At 48.5% G+C, this 22,191-nt stretch overlaps 1 protein-coding gene across 1 annotated transcript; it reads right to left on the minus strand.

Annotated features, from left to right (window-relative positions):
- Window positions 1-20,428: 20,428 nt before the first annotated feature.
- On the minus strand, window positions 20,429-20,896 carry LOC135372457 (uncharacterized). Its single transcript, XM_064606065.1, has one exon. It carries the CDS (start codon window positions 20,894-20,896, stop codon window positions 20,429-20,431), a length of 468 nt encoding a protein of 155 aa, XP_064462135.1.
- Between the last annotated feature and the right edge of the window lie 1,295 nt (window positions 20,897-22,191).

The following is a 22,191-nucleotide window of genomic DNA, read 5'->3' on the forward strand; positions in this document are numbered from 1 at the left end:
CGGGCCAACAAATATGTTTCCGAGAGTCAGGCCCGCCCGGGCCACGCAGCTAATTCCACACAATGGAGATGCATTAGTTCATATCTTCATGCGCTTGCGTCATTCCTGTGCACATTTTGCAAAGACAAGCAAGGGATACTGCATTAGGCATATGATTCGACCCTCTAGAACATTCTGAAAGCCACTTTACATTGCTCCTCACTTCTCACGTATTTCACAATCACTTGGCAAAGCTTGGTGAGAGGGGTATGGACTGGGAGAAGGAGTTTGTCGAACAACAACAACAACAATAAATGAAGAAGTGATGATGACATGGGATGTTTCCCCGTGGTAGCCACAGGACACTACCCCATTTCACAGTGGTTAATATGAGAGGATGAATTATGGTGAGAATGAAGCAACGACAGGTCGGAGTTCTGTTTAGAGCTCTTCAAGGAGTCCAGTGGCCTGCATGAAAACAAAAAGGGAGCGAAGAGCCCGGCACTGATGTTCAGGGGAGCTCCATGGGCCAAGTACTTTGGACAAGCTGAATGGTCTATGGTCGAGGAGTTCAAGTTGGCGTCGAAGTACCCGGCGTTCACACGTGTACCGCTCACAGTCCTCGATGATATGGGAGATCGTAGCTGGGGTGCGGCAAGCTAGGCACAGCGCCGTGTTACTGTAACCCAGCTTAGCACGGAACGCAGGGGTGAAGGCGACGTTGAGTCGTAGACGCCGCAGGAGTGTTGTAAAGCTGCGAAGGAAGCCACCTGGCATCCTAAATGATAATGACGGGTCCACTGCATGGGGGAGCGACCATTGAGTGATGTCATGCAGCCATTGCTGGCGGGCCAAGGGTGACACCAACGCAGACAAGTAGGAGCGCCTATCCCCGTTGGAGAGGATAATGGGCAGGGCTCTGGAGATACGGTGGGCCGCAGCAGCCGCCAAATCTGCCTCTACGTTGCCCTGAATGCCGGTGTGGCCGGGGACCCACTGTAGGGTCACCCGGTGTTCCTGTTCGCCGAGAACCCTGAGCGCCGTCAGGATACTAACAACCACCGGGGCCAACGAGCCGCGGATGCCCATGGTTCCTACACATTGCAGGGCTGATTTTGAGTCGGTGTATATCACCCAGGAACGGGGAGGGTACTTTGAGACAGACTTTAGAGTATCCCGAACCACACTCTCCGAGTCTCTTCGTCAGCTGGACTCTCGCCCTTTCTCCTTATCGAAATTGCTTGGTCCCTGGCCCAATCCAGCCCAGCAACGCTCTACGCTCAAAGCTCTTCTGACATTTCTGGACACCATCGGACTTCGATCGTTATTGTGAAGGGGCTCGTTATTTTATTCCCCACCATTCCATCCAGCAATGGGGTAGAGTATCGCCGGTGGCGATGAAACTCCCCACTCTCCAAGGTCGAAAATAAAGTTGTTGTTGTTTTGACTTTAGAGATAACAAGATGGCATACAGCTCCGCAGAGGTCGACGAAGTGCGATGTGACAGGCGGAACCCACATGATAGTGACTCCTCCGGTATGACAAAGGCAGCGGAGGAGCCATCCGACGTAGACGAACCATCTGTGAACACAGCCGTGCGGCCTCTGTAGTTTATATCCATCATTTCCAAAGTAGACTGCTTGAGAACCGAAACGGGGATCTGGCTCTTCGGCCCCAGGAGGCCAGGGATGTGTGTCGAGAGGGATGGGCTCGGCAGTGTCCATGGTGCCACTGAAGGGGCGGTCGGGGCAACAGTGAAGTCAGGGATGTTTCCAGATGTTGCTGTAACACATAGCGAGAGTTTACTGTTCTTCCGCCTACGTAGCTTTTGAACCCTGATATACCGTGCAATATGGGCAAGCTGTATAGCAGGGAGCCGCGAACCAGGGTTTTGTGGAGCACAAGAAGATCCCGCTCAGTGCAGCCCCTGCGCACGCCGGCAAAGTGGCGAATCACATTCCCCCAGAGCTGAGCCTTTGAGATGATGAAGTCAATGTGCCTTCGCCACGACAGGTTGCGGTCCAGGATAACACCCAGGAACCTGTGAAACTTGACTTGTATGAGGGGGCAATCCCCAATCCGCAGTTGGAACCTCCGCATCTCTCTTCGAGTAAACGGAAGGACAGCGCTTTTTTCGGTGGAGATATCCATCCCCGCGTTCAAGAAGAAGTTGTTGATGGCATCCAGTGCTCTTTGCAACCGATGTTGAATTGCCGGCCGACAGTCCAGATACACACATCGTCCGCATATATGGAGAGATTTACTCTCCTCGGTAGACATTCCTTGAGATCAACCATGACGATATTGAATAGTAACGGGCTTAGGACACTTCCTTGCGGGACACCCTGCGGAACAGCAGTCTTTTCTGTGTTACCCTCGCCTGTTCTGACAAAAATTTGCCTTTGGCTCAGGAAGTCGGAAAGCCATGCAAGCGCTTTCCCAGGCACTTGCGACCGAAGTAACGCATGCAGAACACCGGGGTGACTTACGGTGTCATACGCCCGCTTGACGTCCAGGAAGACAGCCATCACGATTTGCCTCCGGGCTTTCGCTTCCTCAACAGTAGAGACCAAATCCATCACCGAATCCATTGAACTACGATGCCTACGGAAGCCTGACATTTCCTGGGGGAAAACACATCTCCTCTCAAGCCACCACTCGAGCCTGTGCAGCACCATGCGCTTCAGAACTTTGCCTAGGCAGCTGGTAAGGCTGACAGGCCGAAAAGACGCCAGGTCCAAGGGGTGTTTTCCAGGTTTCAGTATGGGAACCACTAGGGCCTCCGGGCCACTAGGGAGTTTGTCGACAGCATCCTCTACCTCCGCAATATCTTGACAGTGTAACGATAACGCCCATGCCCGCGTACGTTCTGGATTTAATTTTGTCTGGTGTGGTTATGGTGTTAAACCGCCCTCACTTGTATGTTTGTCTTCTCTCCTTATAAATTTGTTTGATAATCGCGAGAAGCGCGTACGTCGCGGCTGCAAATACTATGCCGGGATCTACTCGCCGGATCACCGGGCCGGGCCGGGCCGGGCTCTATTTGCTTAGATTCCGGGCCGGGCCGGGCTCTAGTCACTGGGTCACCGGGCCGGGGCGGGTCGGGCCGCATAAAAATATGAAGGTCCGGGCCCGGGTCGGGCAGGGCCATTTTTCGATGCGTCCGGGCCGGGTCGGGCCCGGAAAAGTCGGCCCGTGCAGGGCTCTACTTTGAACCACAGCGTGTGCCCTAGGATTTCACGCCGTTGACGTGAGATGTCTCAGCCAGGAAACCAGTGCTACGTGCCCGGGTGCACAAAGACTTATAACGCGAATCCCGAGCTTACATCTTACCGACCTCGCAATGGCGAGACGAAACGAAAGTGGGAGGCAGCGATCGCCAGCCACTACTGTGGTGTGGCCCAAGGATTGAATGTTTCACGCGTCTGTTCCTGTCATTTCGCCGACGACGCCTATTTTGATGAAGATGTATTGCAAGTTCGGCTCGTGCTACGGCAGAAACGAGAAGCGACTGAAGATTGACGCCGTGCCTACCATATTCGATCAGGAACAAGGGCAGGAACCAGTAACGGAGGTAAGTGACAATCCTGCGTGGTCACAGCTACGCTGCGATGAAAAGTATCAGTTGTAACAGTAAACATCATCGCGAACACCTGGCCTTGCCACCCATTGTAACGTCACAGTCGCACCGGCTACTAATGTACACAAATTATTACAATGATTGCAGCATCCTGACGCAATAGTACGCGTACTCTCGAGAAAAAAGATTGGTGTGTTGTTGCTGTGCTAATGGTCGCCTATATTATGCAGGAGTAACGTAACACTCCCACATGACAGCGTTATTCTAATGTTATTGCAGCTAGTGGAAGTTTCTACAGTTCATAGTGTAAGCCTGATGGCAGCGTTCAGGGATGTGAAAACATCGCAATCTGTGTTTGGCTACGTCCGAGACACTTCATGTTGCATCAGTATTCTACTGCAGCCCTGTTGCTAATTTTTGGCTCTATTTCAAGCGGCAGCAAGCACGTCAACGGAATCATCTGGATTTGGTATGTTTTGACAAGCCACGAAAAAATTGCAATTCTTTTTGCACGTCCCACAAAATAATGGATATGTACAAGGCGTGAAATTTGTCGAGTTCTGTGAAAGGAATCTTGTGTGATGCGGCTGCCAGTGTTTATAACGTAATGTGGACAGGAAAATAACTGTGCCAGTGAAACAGGGACCGCAAAGGGGAAGATTTATTTGCAGAGTCATTTTTATGTTTGTCATTGTACCCGCTAGGCCCTCAACGTATTCTTTTGAGTGTTAACACTCAAGGCCATATTTCAGATGCGGAGGTCATGGCTGAAGCAAGTGCTGGGGACCCACTTCCCACTTCACGGCGCATCTCACAAGGGGGTTGTTATCCCCTGATTCCAGGAACATGAACACAAAGGACATTGACTTGCATAGCGTATTAGTACACCACATATGGATCTGCCAACATGAACCCTCCTCACATCCCTGTGGCAGTGTACCTGTAACCACCCAGACTTCGCACCACATTAATTTAGAACCACAGCACAACATAATAAAATAGCTTAGGTTTATTTGCCTCCCATACATAATAGGAGGCAAATAAATCTAAGCTATTTTGTTATTCCCACTCCGTCATACTCCACTGTACAATAAATCGATCCAATTATAGGGTCATTCTTTATTCCCGTCACTACACCGCATTGACAATCTGCACAGAGTTCCAAAATATTCCCGCCTCGGCACTAACTTAGTGCAGTACAGTCTGGATTTGATGCCAGAGCTAACTCTGCCACATGTAGTAGTTTTTGCTGTACAGACGGGTAGACAGTCTGTTGACTGCAACTGGAGATACATAATGACAAGACAAAACAGGCCCCACACTGCAATGACGAAAATTGCTGCAAGACGAAAATTTTGCTGCCATAGGCACACTTCGTGTAAGTGAGCCCTTGGTCATCCCCATTGCCTCCCATCAGAGGTTTTCGAGGATACTATAGGTATGTGGTATACGGATAAAGTATCCTCGTAAACCTCTGATGGGAGGCAAGGGGGATGACCAAGTGCTCATTTACACGAAGTGTGCCTAAGGCAGCAAAATTTTCGTCTTGCAGCAATTTTCGTCATTGCAGTGTGGGGGCTGTTTTGTCTTGTCATTCTGTATCTCCAGTTGCAGACAACAGACTGTCTACCCGTCTGTACAGCAAAAACTACTACACGTGGCGGAACTAGCTCTGGCATTAAATCCAGACTGTACTGCACTAAGTTAGTGCCGAGGTGGGAATATCTTGCCACTACATGTCTCCAGTTCCAGACATCAGTATGCACCAGCCTGTCTCTCTTGTCAAGACACCCTTGTTTCGATGGTCCTAACGCTGATAGCCTTGATAAGACGTAGACGGGAACTCCCTCCTAATTGCTCGGACAACGCATCCAGGAACCTGTCGTCTGTTCCTTGGACCAAGGTATACCCAGACCCATCTTGTGAATGACGAGCATGCCGTGAACCTCAGGCAGCTGGAAAAGACAACTCCACATGACATTTCTTTCTGTTTAACATCATACCTTGTTGGCATTTGCATACCTGCCAAATCTCCTGCAGTGTTGGGAAGACAATGGCCACAACAGACACTATCCCAACTTTGGAGTTCAAAGCCTGTTCATTCCTTCCTTAGTTCCAGGGTCTCCCGCATTTTGAATATGGAAGGTTGGCAGGTGTGCAACATTGTACTACGGAAAAATGGTCCGCCTCTTTCAGGATGAGCCCGATTCCAACTGCTAACCCCCTCCCAAACCAGCTTCACTCCAATTTCGGCAAAATCCAATTTCTCCCAAAATATGTTACTCTTACATTCTTTAGTAACATGCTTCCCCCCTTCATTGGCACCTTAAATGCTTCTGTTTTCAGACTTGTAAGACTTTCCTTCAGAGTTTAAAATTCCCACTGGATATCTGTCAATCAATCAGGGTTTTGGTGTTGCCAATCAGGCCATGGCTAACTGGCATGTGAGAGCATGTCGAGACAAGCTGAAGCGGCGGTGTTGCTCACTTTTCCTAATGGCATTGTTGGACCAGGATTCTCTGGATTGTTCGACGGCTGTCGTCCACTCTTACGATTTATGGGGGACAAACTTGTTTAGGCCAAAAACCTGCTGAGAATAGTAGCCCTTTTGTATATAGCCATTGTCCACTTTAGGTGCGACAATTTGCGTTACCAACAACACCCGACCAGCACCCGAGTGTACCCTTCAGAATCTTGATGGGGGGTCATTTAAACCGAAAAAATCATTACGGTCGTAATTATATCGAAATTGCAAAATTCCCGTATCGGACCCCCCTCCTGGGAACAAGGCTAACCGGAAGTCGCGCTTACGCTAGTAATAAATTGCGCTGTAATTTGCAGATTCCTTAGTGAGGTTAGGTTAGGTCAGTACACATTACACGCGCGGGGGGGGGGGGTATCCCCCCCTCCGCAGTTGTTCGAGACTGTGCTCACTTCCGTCAAAGCCTCGTTCCCAGGGTTAGATCGGAGACTGTCCAATGTGGGATATCTGTCTTACTCTAACCATATAGCAAACGGAAGAGCACTGCAGCAGGCTTACCTGTGGTCCTGGGGATTGAGTCGCCCAAAATGTTGATCATGGCGGCAGAATTGAGGCGCGTACACCACTAGAAGTTCTCTACGGAGGCATGTCCCTGAGTAATGGGTGTTGTGTTGTGCACTGCACGGCGGCACTGTTGCACATTCCTACCACCCTGGCAACAGAATGGCAACACAGGCGCTCGTCGGGCTCCTGTGGGTCGCAGACTCCACACAGACACCTGGCGATTTCAACATTCTAAACTGTTTCGCACATCCGACGGCAACCATGCAAAGAGATACGTCACCTAAAAATGTCACCCCGCGGGTTAGCCGCAGCCACATCTCGTGGATGGTCGGCGGGTTCCAGAGGCATTGGGTCCGTAGAGTATGGGTCATCATCCAGCATTAACTCGTCGCCGCTACCGCTAACATGTTCGTCAGAATTTCCCCCAGACAGAGAAACATCACTCTCGTTTTCCGACTCCATGTTCGCTCCCTTCGCTTCGCGATCGCCAAACAGGCGCGCGGCTCGCATTTGACCAGGGCGCGCGCTGATTGGCCTTATCCGTGTGACGTTTGCTCCCACTTTTAGAGAGCGAGGGCGAAAGGATTCCGGTTTCTCTTTCATTGGATTGCGCGAAAAGTACGCCGCGGATCGAGATGGTATTTTCGGGCCCACTTCAGTGGTCGGCAAGGAATTAGAATTCGCATTAGTTTCGAAATTGACCTCGGAGAATGCGACTGTCCCTTTAAAGACTTGAGGCCCTTTGCTTTTAAGTTTTCGATATGCGCTGAGAAGGTGAGCGTTCTATCAAAAGTTACTCCCAGGAGCTTGTGTTCATCCCGAACGGCAATATCCTGACCACTCATTTTGAGTGTGGGTTCTGGCAATGCACCCCTAATTCTTGTAAAATGAATACAGACCGTCTTGCTCGGTGAAAACTGAAAGCCGTTTTCACACGACCACTTGTCTAACTTGTTAAGAGTCAGTTGAAGCTGTCGCTCACGAACAGCAAGACTTGAAGCTGAGCAGGACTTTTGCAAATCATCAACGTACAAGGAATACTTGACTGATGGCGGCATAACGCTTGCAACGGAATTCACTTTCACTATAAACAGTGTAACGCTGAGAACGGAGCCTTGTGGGACCCCGTTCTCCTGCACGAATGGGCGAGACAGTGTAGCTCCCAGTTGGACTCTGAACATACGTCCTTGAAGAAAGTTGGAGATACAACGGAACAACCGGCCTCGTACTCCCAAGGAGTGCAGGTCCCTTAGAATGCCGTATCGCCAGGTTGTATCGTAGCCTTTTTCGAGACCGAAAAATATGGAAACACAGTGTTGTCTCTTAATAAATGCTTCTCTTATGGTAGTTTCTAAGCGCAGGAGGTGATCTGAGGTAGAACGGGAGGATCTGAACCCACACTGGTACTGGTCAAGGCATTGATTTTCCTCCAGGTAGTATATAAGCCGGGCATTGACCATGCGCTCCTCAACCGGTCCGGTCATTTTCCTCAACCGGTCCCATATTATTTTAGAAAGGGTGCTTGAGCTCAGGGATGACACAAAATTCTTCCAAGAATCTTTTTTGGCTTGACGCCTTGTCCAACGTGCCTTTGCACGAGCTTTCTTGAAAAGAAGTAATATGATGATGATTAGTATTTTAATTGCGCAGCAGCAACGGAGGCTATAATGCGCCAAAACATTGTTAAAAATGTCACTAGTTAAAAATGGAATAATAAGGTTAAAACCAGTACATGATACAAATTAGCTCAAGTACTGTGTTTTCAGAAAAATATCGTTAAAATTACAAGGCGTTTAAAAAACCAGTGTCTCTAATAAAAATATAGACTCTACTAAACGGTAAAAGAGCGTCATCACCCAGCAGTAGGGCTGGGTGGAGCGGTAGGTGATTTCTATAAAATTCCTGGAAGTGACGATGGCGAAGAGGTTCATACAACGCACAAGAAATAAGGATGTGTAGAACAGAAAGGGGTTCCCCACAGTGCGTGCACTCGGGTGGCTCCTCTCTGTGAAGAGGGAAACTATGGGTGAGGTGAGTGTGGCCAAGTCTTAGCCGTGTACAGGTTACTTCATGTGCTCCCTTTTCCAAGCTCTGTATAGGGTGTCCTATGTTATTTTTAACCAGGTGGAGTTTATTGTGTATCTGTATGTCCCAATATTCCTGCCATCTTTTGTTTATCGTCCTCTTGAGATGGGGCTTCAAGTCCTGAAAAGGTACATCAAACGGCGTCACATCAGCAGAGAGCGCAGCAGCGGCAGCTTTGTCGGCAAGCTCGTTGGCTGCTATCCCTCTGTGGCTAGGCACCCAATAGATGATAAGAGAAAGACCTCTGTTTACTACTCTGCTGGCTATGTACTGAGCTCGCTGCACAAGGTGGTTCTTCTGGGGTTAGATATTACATATGGATTCTAAAGCACTAAGAGAATCTGTATACGTATATGACAGATGATTCGATGTTACTTTCTAAAATGAAGTTCAGTGCTAAAACGATGGCATAAACCTCAGCGGTGAAGACGGACGTGATGCTCTTTAAGCGGTGCATCCTAGTAGATGAACCGGATACCATGGCACAGGAGGCACCTGTGCTTGTTTTGGACTCATCTGTATAAATTTCAGCGTGGTTCTGAAAACTACTCTTCAGGTGCTCAAATTCCTGTTGTAGCACTAAGGAAGGGGTCACATGTTTTTTGTACTTTGTAAGGTAGCAGTTATACTTTGGCGGTGGTTGCCATGGAGGTACCCTCGAACTATTTTCTGCGATCATATAACTGGAAGCAGTAAAGCCATAGAGTTGAATCTCATCTGATATTCGCATGCTAAAGGGAGGGATAACTGATGGTTTGTTTTGGAAGAGTTGCCTAAAACGCGTGTTCTTAATGCAAGATAAAGAAGGATGTTGAGAGTAACCTCTTATCCGTAGTGCATACAGAGTCCCAAGAAACAAACGACGTTTTACTAAGGACCAATCGTTTGCTTCCACATAGAGACTTTCAACAGGTGATGTACGGAAAGCCCACAGCACGAGTCGCAGTCCCTGGTGATGAACTGGATTCAGAGCCCTCAGCACAGATTGGCGTGCAGACCCGTACACAAGGCATCCATAATCTAGTCGTGATCGGACTATACATGTGTACATGCGGTATAGCGTTTCGCGATCTGCACCCCAAGATCTGTGTGAGAGGATTTTAAGGATGTTTACAGATTTCAAGCATTTCACTTTTAGGTTCTTTATGTGGGCTGCAAAGGTGAGCTTTGCATCGAAAATAACACCAAGGAATTTGTGTTCTGATTGGACTGCCAGTTCGCATCCATTTATGCTTAGCTTGGGCTCCGGGAATAACCCTCTTACCCTAGTACATGGTACACAGACTGTCTTTGCAGCTCAAAACTTAAACCCATTTTGAGACGACCATTTGGCAAGCTTATTAATTGTGAACTGGATTTGCCTCTCACACATGGCCAAGTTCGTAGACGAATATGCTATCTGGAGATCATCTTGAAGTAGTAAGAGCGGAGTGCGGCAGTGCGAAACAACAGGTTTAATGTGGGAGCGAACAGCAAAGGTAGAATGAGTGCGCGAGACACAGTGCTCATGCGCCACAAGGCTGTTGTCGCCCCCTTCTAACACCCCCCCCCCCTCGACAACTAATGCTCAAAGAGACCCATGTGCTCCCTCAGAAGCAGTAGTCGCGGTCGCGGGATGGGTTTGGTTAATTCGTCGGCTGTTTCGCAGTATTGCAGGTGTATGACTCCGCGTTGGACCTGAGTGAGATGATGGACCTGGACCTGGACTGAGATGATGATGTCGCACGTCAATGTGTTTTGTTCGCGCGCTGTGTACCTCGCGAAGTGCAAGCTTGATGCAGCCTTGGTTGTCCTCGTAAAGGCAGGTCGGCTGAAGTTGGTCATAACCAAAAACTTGTAAGAGCTGTCGAAGCCACAAAACTTCTTGTGACGCGTGTGCCGCTGCGACATATTCGGCCTCTGTAGATAACAATGCTACAGACATCTGTTTCCTCGTGGACCAGGAGACGGGACTGTCTCCCAGCTGGACGAAGTACCCGCTAGTCGATTTGCGGCCCGACACATCTCCTGCCCAATCCGCATCCACGTAGCACTCCAGCTTCATACCTGGCTGCCCGGAGAGCTTCAGCTTTAAGCTTCTGGTGTACTTAGTAACGTAAAAGCTTTTTCACGGCATTCCAGTCTTGCTGGCGTGGCTTACTCACGCGACGACAAAGAATTTCGATGGCACAAGCAATGTCCGGTCGCATAGTTGTGCTCAAGTACAGCAGCTCCCCGACAGCTTGACGGTACTGATCGTTGGTCGGCAGTAAGCCGTGATCCCCGCTCAACTTCAGGTAGTCGTGGTCCATAGGTGTGTGACTAGGCTTGACGTCCATGAGCTGGTATTTTTCCAGAAGGGTGTCGATCTTTTTACCTTGGTGGATGTAGAAGCAACCATCTTGTGATCTCTCTATTTCAATTCCTAGGTACCGGCTGACATGCCCAAGGTCCTTGAGCTCGAAATGCTTGTTCAAACTTTTCCAGACTCCAGTAATGACTGAATCATCCTTGTGGCAAATCAGCATATCGTCAACATAGAGAAGGATATATATGCGACTGCCTTTTTCTGTCTTGAAGTAGAGGCAGGGGTCTGCCTCGCTACGGCTGAAGCCCTCTTCAAGAAAGACTTCGTTTGCCTTGATGTTCCATGCCCTCGCGGCCTGCTTGAGCCCATAGAGGGATCTCTGCAGCTTGCAGACTAGATGTTCTTTACCCACCGAAACGAAACCTTCGGGCTGTCTCATGTATATGTCTTCTTCAATCACTCCATTGAGGAAAGCAGTCTTGACATCGTAGTGACGAACCTGCAACTTTCGTGATGCTGATACCGTGAGAAGAACCCGCAAGGTCGTAAGCTTTGCAACGGGGGCGAAAGTAGCGTCGTAGTCCTCTCCGTATTTTTGAGAGTACCCCTGGGCAACGAGCCTTGCCTTGTATCTCTCAACATTGCCGTCTTTGTCTCTCTTTGTTTTGAAAACCCATTTGCAACTAATGGTCGTTTTCCAGGGGGAAGCTCCACAAGAGTCCACGTGTTAAGTTGGTGAAGTGAAGCAATCTCTTCGTTTGCAGCCTCAATCCACTTCACTCTCTCGCAAGCTGGCAATGCTTGAACTTTTTTCCAGCTCCCAGGATCAGCAGTTGGCGCGGCCTGAGCGATGTAGGAAAATCGGTCTGGCGGGACGCCCTTATTGCTCCTAGCCGAACGCCGAAGCTCAGTTACGGCTGTCCCTCGATCCTCTCCCGGTGTACCACTGACCTCTTCTTCCCCGGGTGAAGATATGCTCGGCCACATCTCTACTTCTATCTCGCTGGGACTATCTGCACCCGCTTCATGACGTAGCCGGTGATCTCCTGATTCTTCGTGACATGGTGGAGACGATTCCGAGCAGAACTTCTGTATGATTGGAGCTTCATCGATTACCACGTCCCGAGTCACCTTTATCTTATGACTCCCCTTGAGAAGTACTCGGTATTCCTTCTGAGTTCCTCCGTAGCCAACCAGTCTCCCTTCGACAGCACGAGCATCCCATTTAGACCGTTTTTCCTTTGGAACATGCACGAAGACGTGACTCCCAAACATCCTGAGATGTTCCAAGCTCGGCTTTTTGCTGTGCCACAGCTCGTAAGGTGTTCTGTGAACTGCTCTGCCTGGTAGTCGGTTTTGGAGGTAGCACGCCGTCACGATGGCTTCGCCCCAAAAAGTCGTTGGCATATCCGCTCCAAAAAGCATGCTCCTGGCACTCTCACACAGTGTGCGGTTTTTCCTTTCTGCTACACCGTTTTGCTGAGGGCTATACGGAACAGTGGTCTGAAGCTCAACCCCACAGTCTCGCAGAATCAGTCGAGATGTACTGCCAGTGTACTCGGTTCCGTTGTCCGCACGCAGGACCTTCGGGTACGTGCCAAACTTAGTCTTTACTAATGCAAGGTACTCTTAGTTTCGAAGGTACCTCGTCCTTGGACTTTAGCAAGTATAGCACAGTGTACCGAGAGTAGTCATCGATAAACGTTACAAAGTACTTCTTCTTGCTCGGCGTAAGAACCCTCATGGGCCCGCAAACGTCCGTGTGTACCAGGTCCAGTACGCCTTCCGCTCTTGAACCGCTCACTTTTGGGAAGGATGTCCGCTTCGTTTTTCCTTTTATACAGCTTGTGCATTTGAGCAGCCGGTCGCAGTCTTCAATAAGGATTCCGTCTGCCAAACCATCCCTGTACAATTGCTTTACGGCTTGTGCATCTCGGTGCCCTAACCGATGGTGCCAAATATGGATGCAATTCCTATGATGCGAAGCTTGTGTAATGTTGGCAATTTCGGTCTTAGCTGTCACAAGCCGGTAAAGGTCCCGCTCGAGCTTTCCTGTAGCCAAGACCTGCTTATTCTTAGCAACCGTGCACTGGTCTCCCCGGAAGGTCACCACGTTGCCGAGACCAGTTAATCTCTTCACGGAAAGGAGGTTACCCTCCAGAGAAGGCACGTAAAGGACTTCTGTGACAGGAATAGTCTTGACTACCGACGGCGATACCCGACACTTCAGGGTGCCATCTCCCACGCCTTGAGAAGAAAAACGTGCTGACCGTTCGCAACTGTAACCACTTCTGTCTTCTCCCTGAAGTTCCGCGTGAAAAAGTTCAGGTCGTTGTACATATGACTTGTGGCGCCTGAGTCGATGTACCAATCCTTGGCAGAAGAATTTCTCGATAAAAGAAAAGCAATCTCCGACGAGGACGGGTGCTGAGATACTGCCGTCTTAGCACGCTGTCTGCTTCTTTTTTCTGCGATTTTCTCTGCGCCTTCCAAGCAGCGCAGTTCCTTTTGATGTGTCCATTCTTCTTACAATAGAAGCACTCTCTTGTATCGCTGGACGTATTCGTGTCACGGGAACCTTGCACACGAAGTGCCGCTTCCGAGTCGGGCATTGCTGACACAGCTGTCATCTCTTGCTTCCTTTTAAATTCGTCTACACGCTTGCCTTTTACGTATTCGAGCGTGAGGTCATCGTCGGGCCGTGTATCAAGTGCGGTGACCAGTGCTTCGTAGGAACCCGGAAGCCCGCTAAGAAGAAGAGCAGTGACTTGGAAGTCAGTTATCTCTTGACCAATTCCTCGTAGTCGCTCCACCAACTCCAAGGTGCGCCTTATGTAGACTGGCATCTCTTCACCTTTGTCCAATCGAGACTGATATAATTTCCTCAGTAAATACAGCTTATTACTGAGGTTTGCTCTCTCATGAACCTTCTACAGTTCATCCCACATCTGCTTCGACGATGAGCAGTTACAGACGTGCACTATTTGGCTGTCATCGACGCTAAGGCAAATCGTACTTTGCGCTTTCCGATCTCCAGCAACCCACGCAGCCGACGGATCCACTGGGGCTTCGTCTGCAACGTATGTCCAAGTGTCCTCCCGGATCAGAAGCATTCTCATCTTGAATTTCCAAGCCTGGTAGTTGCCGTCTGTCAACTTCGCAACCATGTACTTGACCGAGTCTGCCATAACTCCGACGGCTGACGCAGCGGTAGTTCAATTAGCAAAAACCGAGGAAGATAAGCAGGGAGCAGTGCTTCTGAACAAGGTATCCTGGGCCCATAACCTGAAGAAGTAAGAGAAGCGCAGTGCGGCAGTGCGAAACAACAGGTTTAATATACAACAGGATATGGTGACGGCAGTTCATCCAGTAAATCTTCCAGTTGTTTTTGCTCTACCACCACCGATGGAGGTAAATATAAAGAGCAAACTGTTAAGACCCTATGAAGACAAATTTGAACAGCAACTGCTTCAAGACCGGTTTTCAGTGCACGGTGCTTCGTAGGAACAGAATTTCGTGTGAGGACTGCAACACCGCCAGATGTACGTGTTGCATCTAAACGATCTTTTCGGAACAGGTTCCACCGCCTGAGTGTGTGTGTCTGTTGGGGGTGCAGGTAAGTTTCTTGTAGTGCGACACAGAATGCATCATACCTGTCCGAAAGATCGTTGACGTCATCCAGATTTGTGAAAAGCCCTCGGCAATTCCACTGTACGATAGCCATAATGAAGAAAATAAGAGGAATATATACAAAACGTGTCTGCATTATGGAGGAAAGTGTACTATTAAAGCAAAGTATTATAACTTTTTCTTTGGGGGCATTATGGGCTGTCTCGGTGTTTTCTTCCGAGCAGCCGCCAGTTCCTTAGGTGATATATCAGGGAGTGAGCCACTCCCCGATAGGCCACCTTTCGGCTGTCATTTTGATGATGATGATGATGATTCGTGTTTTAATGGCGCAGCGGTGACTATGACCATAATGCGCCAAGACCATGATAAAAGCATTTAAAAGTTTAAAAGAAAATGATCCAGTGATTCATTAAAGGGTATAAGGATTTCATTATAACTAACGCATTACCAATCGAAAGGCATAAAAGAAAGCTGTAAAACTAGAGTGCATTTAAAAGACCAATGTTTTGGAATGTTTTGGAATGTTGTAAAACTCACGGAAATGACGGTGTCGGTGGGTTTCATACAATGGACATGTGATGAGAAAGTGGAGGACGGAACTGTGCGCGCCACACCGTGTGCAGAACGGGGGATCCTCCCTACGGAGGAGGTGACCGTGCGTCAAATGAGTGTGGCAAATCCTCAGTCTTGCGGAAACGACTTCATGGAGACGATTAGTAAAAACGTACGTTGATTTCCCTATAGTGGGTTTAACTAAATGGAGTTTATTCTCATGTTGTGCATCCCAGTGCTGCTGCCACCTGCTATTTATGCTTCTCCTAAGTGCTAGACGGAGGTCATGAGAGGGTATGTCAAACTGGCTGATCTCAAATGAAAGGGCCACTGTGGCAGCAAGTTCATTCCCGAGTATACCAACATGACTGGGTACCCAGCAGAAAGTTAAAGAAAAGCCCTTTTTTGTCACCCTACTGGAAAGGCACTGTGCCCTGCGTACAAGAAGGTTCTTTGATATCCCTCTGTTGCCTATCGCTTTAAGACAACCTAGAGAATCTGTGTAGATGACCGATGACTTGATATGATACTGTAAAATATAGTTCAATGCGGTTATTATACCATATATCTCAGCACTAAAAATGGATAGTACATGAGGTAGACGATATGAACGTGTACACCCACCGGATGCCATTGCGCATGATACAGCGATACCAGTTTTTGAACCATCTGTATAAAAATCTCTGTGTTCACCAAGACTTCGTTTTAGCGACTCGAACTCCTGCTGGAGTACGACAGGTGGTGTGTCCTGCTTCCTCCACTTCGTCAATGTGCAATTAAAACGTGGTGGAGGCTCCCACGGTGGAATACGTGAGCTAGCCTGTACTACCGCCGAATCGCAATGAGGGAAGCAATCCCAATGAGGAGCAAATCCCACATCTGGCGCCCAACGTGGGGTGCCAGATGTAGGATCTGCTCCTGCAAGTAGCCTTCCCCACCGGGTTGTGGTCTAAGTAACCAGTACGTTCCCTATCGCCAATCAAGAATGACTCCGACACCAGACTGGAATGCAACTTACATCGTTTATTCGTCTCGAACAGGTCTTCCTCCTGCGCTGCTCCGGTCCCGAATGACCCCTTTTCCCGTCGCTCCCTCCCGCCTCACCTCCCACTGACCCAAATCCAAGCGACAGCACGGCACGTGCGGCGATCTTGGTCAGTGGAAGAAAACCTGCCCGGAGGGCAGCTGAGAAGGTTGGGGGGCCTCAGACAAAGGGCCGCCCCCTCCTCGCGACCGCGTCACCACAAGTTAAATTCCATGACCTTGTAATCGTATTCAGCAAAGTTGCATCGTTTAACTTCCTGAGAGATGCGCATTCAAAAAGGAAGTGATTGTGACGGTTTATTCAAAAATTGTTGCTTGTATTGAGTTTCCTGCACACATTCGAGCGCTGGATGTTGGGGGTAACACCGAACCCTAAGTGCATATGTGGCGCTAAGAAAAAACCTCCGTCTTGCGAGTGACCAGTGGTTCGACTCGACATACAAACTCTCCACTGGCGATGTTCTGAATGCACCAAGGACTAAGCGTAGTCCCTGGTGATGTATCGGATCGAGTATCCTCAAAGCAGTTGGTCGAGCCGACCCACAAACAGCACATCCATAGTCCAATCTAGAAAGGACAGTGGAGATGTAGATGCGATTCAGTACTTCGCGATCTGCTCCCCAGGACCGGTGTGAAAGTACCTTTAGAATGCTAAGGGATTTAATGCACTTATTCTTGAGTTGTTTCATGTGTGGCAGAAATGTCAGTTTTTTGTCAAAGATGAGCCCGAGAAATTTGTGCTCATGCTGTACATTAATTGGGTGGCAGCGCAACTTCAGAGCTGGCTATGGGAAAACTCCCCGAAGCCTCGAAAGGTGGACACAGGTCTTTTCAGGAGAGAACTGGAAGCCATTTTCATTTGACCACTTCACTAACGTGTTGATTGCCAGCTGGAGCTGGCGCTCGCATGCAGACACATTTGAAGAGCAATAGGAAATCTGCACGTCATCAACGTACAACGAGTACTTAATTGAAGGAGGAATTACTTTTGCTATTGAGTTCATTTTTACGATAAAGAGCGTGACACTTAGCACTGACCCCTGTGGGACACCATTCTCCTGTACAAATGGTCGGGACAGTGTTGTTCCTACCTGGACTCTGAAGGTTCCCCCTTCGAGGAAGTCCGAAATACAGCGCAGCATGCGACCGCGAAGTTCCATTGCATACAAGTCTCGAACAATACCGTACCCCCAAGTGGTGTCATAGGCCTTGTGCACGTCAAGAAATACACTGACACAATGCCTACCTCTTACAAAAGCCTCCCTAATTGTTGTTTCAAGGCGCAAAAGCTGGTCCGTTGTCGACCGTGCAGCCCCAGAGCCACATTGGTATCGACCCAAGCAGTTATTTTCCTCTAAAAAATATACGAGGCGGTTGCTGACCATGCGTTCAAAAGTTTTTCCCAAACAACTTGTGAGCGCTATGGGCCTATAGCTAGATGGATCTTATGAATCATTTGCTGGCTTCAACAGCGGGATTATGATCGCTACTTTCCAACCAGAGGGGAGTGATCCTTCTCACCATACGGTGTTGAAGAAATCTAAAACGCATTCTAACGAGGAATTGGATAGGTTTTCTAGCATGCTGTATGTCACACGATCTGGACCTGGTGCAGTAACGTTTCTGCGTGATTAGGCCCTCAGCAGTTCTGTCATTGTAAATAAGGAGTTGTAAGTGTACCCATTGCCAGATCCAGGGGGGATGGTATGCTTCTCTGACTGTTCCTTGATTTTAATGAAGTCAGCGCTATATTGTGTTCGATATGCTCTGAAAGTGTTCTCCAAGGGCGTCTGCCTGTTCTTGCACGTTTTGGCATACAACGCCATTTACTTGTAGTAGAGGAACAGAAAAACTAGCATAATCTCCCTTTACTTTTCGGAGCCTGTCCCAGATTACCTTTGAAGGTGTGTTGTTATTCAGACTTGAGACAAAATCCTTCCACGACGCTTTTTTGGCTTGGCGCCGTGTCCAACGGGCTTTAGTCCTAGCCTTATTAAACCGGATTAGGTTTGTTGTGGTTGGATATTTGTGTAAGATACTCCATGCCCGATATTGCTCCTTTCGCGTATCCTTGCAGTCGGTGTTCCACCAAGGCTTGGAGCGCTTTGGCAGGTTCCCAGACGTTTGTGGAATGGATAGAACAGCTGCATTTATGATCGCATCAGTCACCACTCTGTTTGCTTCTTCAATATCTCCTCTCTCAAGAGACAGAGATGACAAATCAACTCTTTTCTTAAAATTACTCCAATCCGCGCGGGAAAGGTTCCATCGAGGCGGTTGTGTTCTTAAGCCCCTTGTTGGACCAGGAAATCTAAGTACAACTGGAAAATGGCCGCTACCGCGAGGGTTTGCTTGCACATCCCAATTGACATTATAATACAGAGAGGGGCTGCACAAAGAAATATCTAGGGGTGAAAATGTCTGAGTGGCAGAATTTATGTACGTTGGGAGACCAGTGTTCAAAGGGCAGAGCTGCTTTGAAAGTAAAACCCTTTCAATTAGCTTGCCACGACTGTCGAGCCTTGAGCTGCCCCACAGCGGATTATGGGCGTTAAGGTCCCCGAGAATCATGAAGGGCTGAGGAAGCTGATCACATAACTGTTCAAACTCTGCTTGGTCTACGTTTTCTGCTGGCGGTAAGTACAGAGAGCAGACAGTAATTACACGTTCGAGACATACTTGAGCGGCAACAGCCTCTAGGTTTGTTACCAGGGGTACGGCCCTTGCAGGTACAGACAGCAGGACAACGACAGCCACACCTCCCGATGCGCGCGCGCACCCTAAACGATCCTTTCTGAACACGGTGTATCTCCGAAACGGGTCTATGCTTTGTGGGTGTAAATTTGTCTCCTGTAAGCAAAAACAAACCGCCATATGTTCCTCGAAGAGGTCTTTTATGTCATCGACATTTGCAATAAGACCCCGACAGTTCCAATGGAGGATTGTTTGGCCCATAATGTACGAAAGAAAGAGAAAAAAGATTAAATCTAAGTACCTCGAATCAGAGGACCGTGCTTTCATTTCCTACTTTTTTGGCGCAGTTATTTTCTGTCAAGGGGTTTTCTTCCTGGCCTCTGCCAGTTCCTTGTCAGAGATGTCTGGGAGCGAACCACTCACAGACAAACCCTTGACAGTCTTTTTCTGTGATTATGAGCTCGTGCTCACGAATGAGCGCTCCGAGCTCGAGTCATCGTCACAATCCATAGAGATTTTCTCCACGGAGGACGATGACAGTTGTGACACCACAGCTTCAGGTGGCGTCATGGATGTAGTTGGTAAGACAGTGGGTGTGATGTCAGTTTGCGTTTTGGTGGATTGTACCTGTGTTTCTGTTGCGCGTGTTATCATTCTTGGTTTCTCCTTAGCCTTGTCTGCATAAGATTTGTTTCCGAACAAAAATGGCGATACCCTTCTTCTTGCCTCAATGTAACTTATATTAAGTGTCACTTTAAGATGCAGAACCTCTTTTTCGGCTTTCCATTTTGGACAAGACCGAGAATAAGAGGGGTGGTTCTCAGAACAATTGACACAATGTTCAGCACGATCACATTCCTTGGTTTCGTGTCCCTCCTGCCCACAACGTGCGCAACAGGGGCGGCCTGTACATGCATCTGCAGCGTGTCCAAAGCGGTTGCACTTAAAGCAACGAAGAGGGTTGGGTATGTAAGGCCTAACGTCGGTTGTTAGGTACCCCACCTTAAGCTTCTCAGGTAGCACCGGTGTGTCAAACGTAAGTATAACGTTCCTAGTGGTGATATATTCGTTGTTTCGTCTGATTTTTATCTTGCGGACGTCTATAACTTGTTGGTCGTTCAAGTTCACCAGAATATCTTCAGCTGGCACATCGATCAGTTCAGACAGGGAAATGACGCCTCGGCATGTATTCAGGGTCTTATGTAGAGACGCTGAGATCTTGTGCCCCATCATCTCTGTCGCGTTCAGAATTGTTTTGCTATACCTTTCGGATACACATTTGAGCAGTAAGTCGCCAGACCTCATGCGCTTGATTCTTGTCACATTTTTTGAAAGTGATGCAACCGCTTTTTCGATGAAAAAGGGCGAGATTTTACCTAAAGGAGTGGGCTCAGGGCCAACACTAGTCAAGACAATGAACTTTGGTGTGTTGTTTGGCGTGTTCAATAGCACAGTTTGTAAGCCATCGGTGCGAGGGCGCTTACCGCCCCCGATCAAAGATTTAGAAGAAGATTTTTTACCCATGCGGTATTTAGAGCTGGACTATCCAAACTGTCTCCCACACTTCACGTCCATACATGTGGGAAGGTCCCGGAGTTACTGAAAACCCTTCGGCCGGGGTTTGACCAAAACCTCGACAGCTTCCGTTCATGGTTTCTCTCCCTTCACCTTTCATCTCCTCGGCACGGTAGGTAACACCTTGGGACTGGGGGCTGGGGTCCGTGTTGGCGCCACTCACCAAACACCAGCCGAAGCCGGTGCCCCCTGCGGGGGCGAATGAGTGGTCGGTTGTTGAGCATCCCATTCGAAACCAACACTGAAATTCCGACAAGCAGTTATTCTCCTCCAGATAGTGCACAAGACGGTTGTTAACAATTAGTTCAAATGTCTTTCCAATGCAGCTCGTGAGCGCGATCGGCCTGTAACTACTTGGCGTTGAGGAATCCTTTCCAGGTTTCAGGATTGGGATGATGGTAGCAGTCTTCCAAGCAGATGGCATTGTGCTCCTGGACCAAACTTTGTTAAAGAACTCGAGTAGAGAAATTTTAGACTGTTCTGATGAGTGTTGTAGCATTGGGTAGGTGACCCTGTCTGGTCCTGGGGATGTGACGTTTCGAAATGATAAAGATCTGACAAGCTCCACCATTGTAAAGGGCTGGTTATGCAAAAGCTCTTCACCACCATTCATTGGAATTACTCGGTTTTCTGCGTTGGATTTTATTGTTCTGAATTCCGTGGAATAATGTGATGAGCTTGAGACATTTTCAAAGTGTTCTCCGAGAGCATGCATTGGCCTGTTCTTCTAGGCTGTTGTTTGATTGGCCATTAATACGTAAAAGAGGGATGCAGTAACCGATATGCTGTCCCTTGATCTTTCGGATCCTATCCCAAACAATTTTGGATGGGGTATGACTGGCTAATGATGACACCAAACCGCGCAGAGATGTCCGCTTTGCTTGTTTGCGTGTCCACCTTGCTTTGGCCCTCGCTTTTTTAAAAGCAGGAGGTTATTTGCGGTTGGATATCTTCGGAATACCCCCCAAGCACGGTTTTGAAGTTTGCGCGTCTCCTCACATTCGGCCGTCCACCAAGGCTTTGTGCGCTTGGGCAGGCGGCCAGAAGACTGTGGAATGCTTTCAGTTGCTGCTTGTATGATAACATTTGTGATGAGGTCGTTAGCATTCTCAATTGCTACATGATTCAATGGGATCAAACTGAGTTCGCACTTCTCACTAAAACAACTCCAGTCAGCGTCCTAGAGTCTCCATCTCGGAGGACGTGTTGTGAGTGTATTAGCTACTGGAAAATATTTCAAGATCACTGGGAAGTGGTCGCTTCCAAAGGGGTTTGCCTCAACTGTCCATTCTACATCCTGGAAAAGTGATGGGCTGCAGAAGGACAGGTCTAAAGCAATGAAAGTCTGAGTTGGAGTATGTAAATAATTTGGTGATCCTGTGTTTAAGAGGCAAATCATAGATGATGAGAGGACTGCTTCCAGCATCTGTCCCCTGCAGTCAACCCTCATGCTGCCCCAAAGAGGATTATGGGCATTAAAATCACCCAAAAGGAGAAAAGGCTGTAGCAACTGACTATATAAACTTTCTATATCTATTTGTGTGACAGTTGCTGCTGGTGGCAAGTAAACTGAGCATACTGTCACAACTTTATCAAGACAGATCTGCACAGCCACAGCCTCCAACTCTGTCACTAATTGTACTTGCTTAGTTGGAAAAGATCCTCGTGTGACGATCGCTACGCCGCCAGATGCACGTGCTGCGTCTGTTCGACCTTTTC

This window comes from Ornithodoros turicata, unplaced genomic scaffold, assembly GCF_037126465.1.
Source record: "Ornithodoros turicata isolate Travis unplaced genomic scaffold, ASM3712646v1 Chromosome15, whole genome shotgun sequence".
Taxonomy (NCBI): domain Eukaryota; kingdom Metazoa; phylum Arthropoda; class Arachnida; order Ixodida; family Argasidae; genus Ornithodoros; species Ornithodoros turicata.